An 11,882-nucleotide genomic window follows, 5' to 3' on the forward strand; every position below is an offset into this window, starting at 1 on the left:
TAAAAAGTCAACTCTAAAGTCACTTCTTCCTCTACTTCTCTAACGTATGGCCAGGTTGCATTTGGCAATTTAAAAAAAGCATTGCCTCTCAGTGCTTCTTATTACACTTAGCATCCAAAATTCTACAAGCTGACATTCAATTTGGCCCAGCAAAACAACTGTGTTCTTAATGGATGTACTTTAAAATCCAAACATACTTCTATATACTAACAGTAATAGTTTACAGGCAAAAAAATACAAATTTATTAATTCTTTCACTAGAATTAGCAAATTAGCAAATTCTGCCAACTTTTAACTGAGAACTTTTGTATGGGTTTGCCTTTCTTTGTTCAATACAGCCTGCTTATAATTTTTTAAAGTTTATTTTTATGTGTGTGAGTGTTGTACCTGCATATATTCTGTGCCCTGTGGGTATGCCTGATGCCTTGGAGGACAGAAATGGGGGTTTGATCCTCTGGAACTGTTGTTACACATGGTTGTAAGCTGTAACGTAGATTCTAGGTACTGAAGCCAGGTTTCTGGAGGAGCAGCCAGTGCTCTTCACCTTGGAGTCCCTTGCCTCTCTCCCCACCCTGGCCATTCCTTTTGCTCCTCACTGCCTACTCAGAAAACTAAGAGCCATCACTCCTCAAAAGCAGAAACAATCACAGTAAAAAACAATCAGATGGAAGGGTTGTTACTAGGAGATTTAATATTCTAAAGTTGCACTTTGTACATCTGGCAAACATGTCTAAAACATAACTCACAAAATTGAAAGGAACAAAGCATGTGACTGCCACAGCTCCAGAACTGCATGAAGAGATGCTTCAAGGCACTTCAGCTGACTGTGAGATGCAAGGATAATTTAAATTGAAGAAAACACCTAGGGTTTCGACATATGTTGGACACCTGGTAAACTATTACCCTGAGGTGGTTCAGAGCTTAACATATAACTGCAGTGTATCTATTCTATCATCACTGTCTTCATGAAGCTAGGTTTCTAGCAGTTCCTGTGTTAAACAGGAAATGAGAATGGCAGCTGCCAACTGCTTCCAAGGTATGAAAGCTGTTTGGAGCTCACCACGCTTGCACATCCCATTCATAAACAACTGAGGTTATTAATGAATCATTTTTAAAACTTTTTCATTATTTTATTTGAAAAGCAAGTAAAATTGTTGAGATTTAAATAGTTATTGTTTAGCTGTAATCGCAGCAGGGGCTGAGGCAGGAGGATTTGCTGTGAGCTTGAGGCCAGCTGGGGATACAAAAAGTTCCAGATTAGCTGAGGCTAGAATGAGACCCTTTTCTACAAGAGTCTAACTGCCTGAGTTGACTTAATAAGCAGACTTGTATGACTGTGGTGTAGAGGGTTTCCGAAATGCAATGGGACCTGAAGGTACCACATAACAACCAAGTTTACCGATCTCTTAGTATTCTAATGGCAGACGAAGCTTCTAGTAATTGAACTATTTTTTGCACTATTATTTTTCCTGAGACTATACAGTTTCTTAGAGGCAAGACAGCTTACATTCTGTGAAGATATCCAAAATATACTATTGGTTTGGAATAGTATGACTCACATTTCTATAATATGAATTAAGAATAATATGAAATAAGAATTAAGTAGAAAGAAAACTCAGTATATCTTGGAGTAAAGGTAGCTCCAGAATTAAGTGTTATTGTTTGTGATCTATTAAGTACATGACTTTAGCATGGAAATGACTCTAATTATGCTTTTTTAAAAGGCTGAAAATATCTTCTTGATGCATTGTCCTTGGTTGGAGTATCAGTCTCAGAAAAGACCCCTGGGCCCTGATTTTTTGATTCTGCTGCTCTCCTTGTGAAGCTCCTGTCCCTTCCACGTCTTTCTATTTCCTCCTTCTTTCATAAGATTTCCTGCACTCTGCCCAAAGTTTGACTGAGTCTCAGTATCTGCTTTGACACCCTACTGGGTAGAGTCTTTCAGAGGCCCTCTGTGGTAGGCTCCTGTCCAATTCCCTGTTGTCTCTCTCTTCCGATATCCTTTCCCATTTGCTTTTCTAAATGAGGATTGAGCATCTTCCCCAGGGTCCTCCTTCTTACTTAGCCTCCTTAGGTGTACAAATTTTAATGTTTCACCTCAGTCTCCAAGTGGGTTTCCTAGTAAGGGGAACAGGGGCTATCTCTGATATGAACTCAGTGGCTGGCTCTTTGATCACCTCCCCCTAATGAGGGAGCAGTCTTACCAGGACACACAGGAAGACAATACAGCCAGTCCTGAGGAGACCTGATAGGCTAGGGTCAGATGGAAGGGGAGGAAGACCTCCCCTATCAGTGGACTTGGGGAGGGGAGTGGTAGGAGAAGAAAGAGGAAGGGTTGAATTGGGAGGAAACGAGTGAGGGGGCTACAGCTAGGATAAAAAGTGAATAAATTGTAATAAATAAAAAAAAAGAAAAAAAGGCTGAAAATAATCATCATTGGAAAAATAAAAAGCAACTTACTTTTACCATTATACTAGAATGTGATATCAAAAGGAGCAAAGAATTTAATTTAACTTTAAGAGTTTATATCTGCTGGGCGAGGTAGCGTGTGCCTGTAATCCCAGCACTCAGAGAGGCAAAGGCAGGTGGATCTCTGTGAGTTTGAGGCCAGCCTGGTCTACAAAGCTAGTCCAAGACAGTCAAGGCTACACAGAGAAACCCTGTCTCAGAAAAAAAAAAAAAAGTTTCTCTCACCAGCTTGCAAACCTATCTTTTGGGTTTGCTTGCGTTATTTTTGTTTGTTTTTACACTGTTGGGAATTGAAGCCAAAACTTCACATGCAGTAGTTAAGTGCTCTATTCACTGAGCAACCCTCTCCCCGCATATTTCAACCCTTCTTTTAAACTGAACAACTCTTTTCAGAGTCATTCTCCAACTCCCACATGTGACTTCGTTCCTTCTTCATATTGTGTTTAAGACACAGTTATGAAGTGGGTTATTTACTTCCTGAAGCATGAGATGGGCTGTAAACCACATGACTGTAAACTTAAGGCATGCTCATCTGACAGCTTGTCCTCCTATGAAGATCTCTGTGTGCGCGTGTGTGTGTGTACATGTGCATAAAAACACTGAACCACACAAAGAGCGTCAAGTCTTTTTACTCTTAATAATTTCATTTATAGGGGAAAAAAAGTTCTAACAGATCAACCAACACTCTGCTACTTATACTTGTCCAAGGCAGAAAAATTTTAGTCTAGCTGAAACACTGAAGCAGTGCTCCACAGACAACAAATTTCAGTGTAAACGACATTTTCTGGATTGATAATTTTCAAAAATGGGTATACTTCCAAAAATATATAAATTGCTATCTAAGGATAAGAATACTTCAGGAGAATTTTCAAAATATAAAAATAAATCAATAATGAAATTAGTTTCTATTTTAAAAAAAACCAGCAATTTAAAAACAGTGATAATATATTTCCAGAATGAACAATAGTCATCATATATAGACATTTTTATGCAGGGTGTGGATGCCCACAGACAAGTCTCTTGGTTTGTGTCAAGCTTCTCTCAAACACCCAGCTCAAGAGATCTTTCCAGCTTAACCTTTCAAGTAGGCAGAAACCATAGGCATTTACAATCACACCTAGTGCAATTCTCTAAAATTCAAAAAGTAAATTTCACAGAAAACAACAACAGGCAGTCTGTGGTATGTGCATGTATACACAATGGAATGCCGTTTGCCACGAATAGGTGCAGCGTGGAAGGGCCTAGAGAACACAACGTGAAGGGAATAGGCAAGAAAACAAGGCTAACACTGGATGGCATTCTCATTCATTCGTGGACTCTAAGAGAAGCCAGTGTCAAGAAGAACAGACTAGGATGATATTTGGGAGTGATGCAGGATGGGACGTGGAGAGAATTCAACTGTGGATAAAGAGTTAATTCTTAGGAGGAATGAGTTCTGCTGCTCTATTTACACATCAGGTTAACTACAGCCAACAATAACGTATATTTTAAAATGACTATAAGAGGATTTTGAATGGCTCAAAAACAATAAACGTTTGAGGTCATGAATATACTGAATTACCTTGATTTAATCATAACCCACTATATGTGTATATAGAAATACACATTGTACTCCATAAAACCATACAAGTCATTATGTGCCAACTAAAAATTAAATTGGGCAAGGAATATAGCTTAGTTCAGTAGCACAGTGTTTGCCTACGATGTGTGAACCCCAGGTTCAATTCCCATCAATGCCAAAAATTCCATACTAAACATCCATGTGCATGTGTGCATGCATGTCTGTGTGCGCGCGCGCACATGTGCACTTGCCTATGTATGTGCATATGAAAGTCAGAGGTTGATGTGTCAGGTATGTTCCTCTATGGCTCCCCACCGTAGTGGGATCTCTCAGAGCCTTGAGCTCACTATTTCAGCTGGCCACCTAACCAGTTAGCCCCTGCGAACTGCCTCTCTTCACCTCATAGCCAGCCTGAATTTTAAGTGGGTGTTGGAGTCCAAACTTAAGTCCTGTGGTTGCTCAGCAAATACTTTATCCACCAAGCCATCTCCTCAGCCAAAAATACTATATTTTCAAACAGACAACTTTGAGTCTACCAACTTTCTAACGTAAATTAGTCTTTCCCATAATGTCAATCACTTAATACTACGTGTTCCTCAGTAGTGAGTAAAATACTGTTCTAAGCATTAGAGATACAAACCTTAAAAAACCATGCATACAGTTCCATGTGGTATAAAAGCACTGTACTTAAATTGTCATGGGAGAAATATCTTTTGGTTTAGCCTAAGGCCTTCAAAAAAATGATTACTCCATAATCACAACATTAAAATTCTGAAACATTGTTATTTTATATAAAATCTATAGGCTAAGAAGAAAATCAATCATAGCAAGGCACATGTAAGTTTTGCTCAGAAATGATCATTCTGATGTAACTATGGGAATCTTTGAAGAGCAGGAGCCCAGGTACCAGTATTTGTAACGTCTTTCCAGATGTTATTTTGTTATATTATGCAGCCTGGGCACAGAAAAACACTGTCTCAGACTAGGACACACTTGCTTAGCACTTAGGAGGATCATGGGGTCAAGGTCATCTTTAGCTACACAGCAAGTCTGAGATTAGGCTAAGCTATAAGAGACACTGTCAGGAGAAAACCTATAACAACAAAGAGCCCAAAACATTAATGACTGATTAAGTCATTACAAGTCTAACAAGAACATAATGAAGACTGATCAATTCCTACTTACTTTGGGAAAACACTGAAAAGACACCAGTGTTCAAAGGAGATCACCCCTGAACAGAAAGAGCAGAGTAAGATTAAAGAAGACCTTGAAAAACAGACGACTTCAGAGTTTGAATTGTATCTTAAGAAGACAGGGCCACACTTTAACGTAGTGAAAAAAATGACCAGAGAACATTTCCTGCAGAGTGACAGGCAGGATACCCTGACATTCACAGGTTGGGAACAGTGAGGGTGGAGAGGACACACTCAGATCTTCTAGACTGTCCCTGAACGCAGCATTTGAAATCTGCAGGTTGCTTTGTTATACAGGACAACACCTATCTTGGTATCACTCTAAACCAAATGTCAAATTAGTCTTTTTGGTGTGTGTGGGTATGTGACAGGCTATTACTATGTAGCCCAGGACAGCTTGAAATACCTGATCTTTCTGCTTCTGCCTCCTGAGTGCTAGGGTTACAGATATACAATACAACACTAGCACCTGACTAATTTTATAAATCAATTTACCTAAAAAGTTGGCTCTTAAAGATTAATATTTTACTACTGCACAGTAAGATACCTACAGGTAACACTGTTCTGTATATTCTGAGGAACTATAATAAAAGGTTTTGCATGTGTTCACCATAAATGGCAAATGTCCAACCCTATTTCAACATTATATAATGTGTGAATGTGTTGGAACATTATGTAGCTGTGACATGTGTAGTTTTTATGTCTCTATGTATCGATTAAAAAGTCAAATCAAAACATATTTAAGTGTTGCTAACAAAGCTTACAGAAAGGATAACACATCCAAGAGAGTATGTATCCATTCATGTTAGTTTTACAGAGAAAAGCAGTATTCAAACTTATGTGTCCTCTGAGCTTACACAGTTTAAATCCAATGGAGACAAACAAAATTAAGAAACAATTAAGCTAGGGGTGTAACCTGGTGGCAGACTCCTGCTTAACATGTAGTGCCTAGGTCCAAATCCCAGCATTGAAAAGAAATCTATATTGTTAAGATAATATTATAATACTATCCTACTTCAGAATTAATGTCCCAAATAGATGTTTTGGAGCTTCTTAAAAACTATTATTTAGCATAAAAGATAACCACTGGAGTTTTTAGAAGTATGATTATTCTTAGGTTTTTTTAACCTTAACAGACAACAATAACTCTGAAAACTACAGGTGAATTCATAATTTGTAAGGACCACAGTGACTTCCCAATAAAATTGTGAGTAATCACAATTTAAAAATATACTGGAATTTAGACAACATTAATAAATCAGATATCAACCAAAACACAAGCAGATGAAAAACATTTCACAATACTAACCAAACCTCCCCAATCTCATGATTTTATTTCAATATTCACTACTGTAAGTACATCTATAACATGAAAATATAGGCTATATAGACTAATAATGGAGTACTGATTTTTCATTTTATTAAAACATTAAAAACCAATTTGGAACAATGAAGTTCATACTGAATATAACTTAAACCTTTTTCTTGGGATGTATCTAGCCCCTTGTCTCTCCCTTTAAACTATGTTACTGTAAACACCAAAAATATGTATTATATACTGATCTTTGCTTAAGAGTTGTTCATTATGCCCTTACATTTTCCCTATCAGGATAAAATGTTACTATTTTAGTCAGTTTACATTTGAAGCAACAAAAAAATCATATATTCATAGGCTTCCATCTTATGCTCTTAGTGAGTCTAAAGAAAGAGTGATATTTAAAGTATTTAAGGCTTATATTAGTAGATATGCTTTTCAAACATTATTGTGTGTATACATGTGTGTCTGTGTGTATGTGCGTGTACATGGAGGCCGGAGGTTGATATCAGGTATCTTCCTTTATTGTTCTCCATATTATTTTGAGAAAGACTCTTTTGCCAAGCCCAGAGCCTAAAAACTTGACTAGAATAGCAGAACAATAAGCTCCAGAGAGCTTTCTGTCTCTGCTTCCCCAGTACTGGGATTACAGGCATGTAATGCCATGCCTGGGTATTGGGGTTCACACTCAGGTCCTCATGCTTACATGGAAAGAATTTATTAGCTGAGCGTGTCCCCAGTTCAAACAGAAATTTAGTTTAGAAAAATATCATCAATAAATAATCTGAGCAAATATAATAAGGAGGGTTAGGGATGGAGCTTAGTTGGCAGAGTGCTTGCCTAGCATGCATGACGCCCTGACCAACCCTCAGCACTGCGTAAACCTGGCACAGTAGTGCCCATCTGCATCCCAGCACCCCGGAAAGAGAAGCAGGGGGATCTGGAATTCAACGGCTTTGGCAAGATCATAAAGGCTCTGGCTATAACAAAACGTTAAAAACAACAGTAAAGAACATGTTGTTAATACTAGAATTTTGTTTTAGAAAAATCACACTTGAGACAACTCCAATCTGGGGTTATCTGCTACAGTCTTATATTAAGAATGATTCATGAGCTACATTTGATGTCTCAACAGATAAAAAGCATTTGCCACCTAGCTTGAAGACCTGAGTTCTATCCATAGAGCCCATAAAATAGGAGGAAAGAACCTACTTCCATAAGCTGTCCTCTGACCTCCATATGTCCCCCACCCACACACAAATAAATGTGTTAAAAAATGAAGCATAATGTTAATTAGTCTTTATTTTTATCCATCTGCCACAAATTAATCCAAACTTTATTAGTTTTCTTGTGGTAAAATAAGTGGTCCTTTTCTTCTAACTCAAAGTTATTTTTAAATAATATGAAATCAATCACATATCTTATATGAAGTTTTTAGAAGCTGTTTGCACTTCTTCCTAAAAATATAAAAACTTAGGCTGGAGAGGTAGCTAGTATACCACTTGCCTAGCACTACTGAAGCCCTGAATTTGACCTACCAATATCATGCATGTGTACATGGCACACTGAAATGTTAATTAAGGGTTTGATGTAAGACACACAGAACCTATAACAGATATCATCACTTCTGTTAAATGTGACCTGCAAAATTCTGTTTATTACATGAGATGTAAAGCAAGCTGTCTTACTGGGTTAATGTGATAAGACATTAAGATAATATAAGACAAAAAAGATAAACTTCTAGAGGCAGAACAGAAAGGAAAACAAAATCCTATCCGCAAAATCCGAACCTCCTTTCACCACCAATCCCCCCCTGCAAAACAAAACAAAACAAACAACAACAACAACAAAAAACCAAATTAAGTCAAAGCAAAAATCCATCAGATAAAATTCAGTAAGAAGACTTTTAAGAATTCTTTTTTATAAACTGTTGAACTTGAGAGTTACAAACCAAAACAGAGATCACAACCCGCCAGGTTAAAACATGTGACTTACAGAGCACAGCCACAGCCCCAGACTCAAACATGAGACATTCTTCCTTGTGCCTAGTTTCCACTATGAGGCTGAACGGTGGGGGATCCAATTTGTGGTAGATTCGAAATCCTTTGCTGAACGCCATTCTTCTTTCTTCAGAGGCAGCCCTGTGAAAACCAAGCCAATGGACCTGAGGTTTCCTTCAGCTGCAAGGACTGCTAGGTATCCAGAGGTCCCTCCCTGCCAAGTTTGAGGGGGGTGAGGGTGAAGTAAAAGAGAGCTCACGGGCGAGCTCGCTTTTATCCAAAAGATAAGGCGTCATCAAATTTTTGCCAAAAGGAAAAAGCCACAAAACAAAACAAACAAACAAAAAACCCAAAACAAAACGCTTCCAATTGTCAAGATAGGGCAAGGCAAAGCAGGGTTTTAGCACTGCTGGTCCTAGTTTGGGTAAGGTGAATTTCCCATTTAATTTCTGTTTACCCAAAGGAAAAAATCTGGAGCGTATTTTCAGTTGGGGTTGTTTATCAGCTTCCTGCTTCACGGTTTGTCACTATTGGAAAAAAACTGATGGGGAAACTTCGACCCTTAGGCGGAAAAGGCAAGGAGATGCGAGCGAAGGTTAACCAGACAGGTTCAACGCTCCGGAGGGGGCCGGAGGAGGAAAGGGATTATCGCACCGCAGACTCTCCAGGGCGGCGGCGAAGGGCAGGGAAAGCCTCACAGGTGACCGCCGCCTCCAGCCCAGCCACGAAGCTCACGGTGACGAGGGGATCCCACCGCGATTCAAGGAGCACCCGGGTAGTCGGGGAAACGGAGGCACCGAGCAGTCCAGCGCCTCCATTATACGCCTCAAGGGCTGCCCCGGAGCCAGTGCTGACTGGCTTCTTTCCCGCCCGCGGGTTGACAGCCGCTGTCACGACAGCCACCCGCCGCCCCACGGTCTCCTCACAACCCGCCGCCCTCGGCCCGCCGCCGACTCTCACCGCTTGCGACCCGGCTACGACGGCAGCCACCGCTCAAGGAGCGTCCACCCGCCCGGCCGGCTGCCGCTGGGTCTAGCCGCAGCCGCTCCCCGCCCCCCGCCCGCTGCCTCACCTCTTCCTCCGGCTCCTCCTCCTCCTTCTCCCGCAGCCGCAGCCGCTGCTACAGCCTACGGAAGCGTCACTTCCGCTCCAGCAGGCCCAGCTCTTCCGCATTGCGCCGAGGCCAGGGGCGGAAGACCCGCCCCTTGGGGTGAAGGGGCGGAGCTGTTTCCGCCCACGCGAGGGCCGCACGGCCCGGCCGGGCGCCCGCTAGTTACTTGGGTCTTGTGGCCACACGGCGACCGGGTCCGTGAATCCTCTGTCACCCCAGAGCGGATGGGTCGCACTGCCAGGAAGCCGGCAGAGCGAGGAGGGCCTGGCCTCCTCGCGTGGAGTCCTCTAGCTCAGCCCTTCCCGCGGGCGATAGGGAGGGACTGCAGGAAAACACTCGGAGGCCCCCCCGTGTTGATTCGTGCCTGAGTCGGGCATCGGGACCACCCCCTGCCGCCTCCGCGGACCCGACCGGCGAGGGGAAGGCGGGGGGCTGTCTACACCCCGCCCGGGCACGGTAGCGCCTGAAGAGCTGTCCATGGTGTCTGGCGTCAGAGAGGGAGCAGGAGACTGTTAGCAGACAGTGCTAGGGCGTTCTGAGAGCTCCAGAGGCTGTTGAACGCTCAACTGAATGCAGTGGAGAGTGGGAAAATCAGGACCAGGAGCTCAAGGCAGTTAAGCAAAACATGGCTGTCACTTAGTGATGTACCGATTTACCAACCGTGGAATTTTATAACTAAAGCCATCATACCGTTCCATACTATCCTTTTTCCTCGTCACATCATGCCTATGATGTCCAGCAGAATTTTTCTGCTTCTATTTAAGAGACAAAAATGGGAGGAAACTGTAGTCAATAGAAGTTTAAAAAGGAAATGAAAACCTGAAGAACCCAGCACTCGTGTTTCCACTTGCCTTTTTCCTAGCCACTTCCCCTTTTTACTTTCTCTCTAAGAGCGCAATCTAAATATGCATATCACAAAACCATATCCTCTAACAGGCTCTGCCATGTGACTCAACATTTTAGAGAAGACAAATCCACCCTGGTTTCAAAATATTAGTAAGGAAACTAAGCATGAAGAGAAGCTGCCTCTCGTCAAGGAGAAATACATTTGGGTTCAGTTCAGATTATCTTTTCACTTAGTTTTCTTAGAACAACTGTTTTTTGTGGTTACAGTATCCACAAGCTTAAAATAGTAATTAAAATACTTGAGTGGACTTTTGTAATTTTTCTTCCAAGAGTGTCCATTTCAGTTGGGGACAGTCCTTTAAGGGAAAAAACAAAACAAAACTAAGAGTGGGTGATAATGGGACTTTTCTTAAGTGTGATGCCTTATGCAAAAACAAAAAAGGGTTCAGGAGAGATGGTTAATGAATTGCAGTATGTTGGAGGTAACTTTAGCCACTAAGCTTGGTTTATGTGACAGGACTGAGCCCCTTCATGCATCCCAGGCAGGCATTCTACACACTGACGGCATCCCCAGCCTGAAAGACGACGTACCTTCTTATGACACCAGAAATATATATTAAGTGGAGCTGTTCTCAAACTCACTTATCCCATCATTCTTTTCATCTCTCTGTGAGGCTACACTATAACCCTTTCTCAAAGTGGGAATCATGTCACTAGGCTCTTTATAAAGCAAGCCTCCTGCTTATTCTTGTTATTTTGAACTGAGGAAATGGAGGTCCAAACTTGTTTTGCAGTTTTGTTTTGTTTTTCAAATTAAACTGAAAGTAGCAGGATTCATTCCTAGTGTTAGATCTTAGCTTTTCCAAGTCAGAAGAGGGTTACCAGTTGGTTGTGAGCCACTGTATAGTTGCTGGGAATTGAACTCAGAACCTTTGGAAGTGAGAGCAGTCAATGCTCTTGAGCCACCTCCCCAGGGGCCCCAAGACTTTTCAAAATAATTTTTGATTATAAAATAAGCTCAGGACTTGAAAAACATACTAGTGGCCTTTAAACATTCTTTATTGTCCCTTTCCTATTTGTTACAGAATTTCAAAACAGCTGCATACATTTTTTTTTTTAAGTGAACTAGTATTTTTATGGTAGGCTAACTCAAAATACTTCAGTGGTATAGACATTATTCGAAGCTTTGCAAAAAAGCCAATGCCATCTTGACTTTGAAACAGAGCAATGCTGAGGTTTGGGACAAAAGCCTGTCACAGTACTCACACCCTAATACTCAATGTCCAGCAAATGGTAAGTGATTGGGTGAAGGAGTCTGAGAAAGTTTCCAATATCCAGTAGATTTTTGTGGTTATGCAAGAGACCTAGATGAAACTACAGGGACCCT

General features: G+C 41.1%; 1 protein-coding gene across 10 annotated transcripts in view; it reads right to left on the bottom strand.

The window, feature by feature from the left end:
* Synj1 (synaptojanin 1) overlaps nt 1-9,711 on the bottom strand; it is an 80,242-nt gene extending 70,531 nt beyond the window's left edge. For 8 of the 10 annotated variants that reach the window (XM_055614956.1, XM_055614955.1, XM_055614963.1 and 5 more), the window contains exons 1-2: nt 9,611-9,711; nt 8,534-8,679 (exon numbers count right to left, since the gene is read on the bottom strand). In XM_055614956.1, coding sequence (XP_055470931.1) covers nt 8,534-8,679; nt 9,611-9,711 — 247 coding nt within the window. Of the gene's footprint in view, nt 1-8,533; nt 8,680-9,498; nt 9,565-9,610 lie in introns of those variants that run through there. The other 2 variants (XM_055614957.1, XM_055614964.1) reach the window with 1 other exon arrangement.
* Nucleotides 9,712-11,882: the final 2,171 nt, after the last annotated feature.

Source organism: Psammomys obesus, unplaced genomic scaffold (assembly GCF_907164565.1).
Source record: "Psammomys obesus unplaced genomic scaffold, mPsaObe1.curated_primary_1811, whole genome shotgun sequence".
In the NCBI taxonomy this organism is placed as follows: Eukaryota; Metazoa; Chordata; class Mammalia; order Rodentia; family Muridae; genus Psammomys; species Psammomys obesus.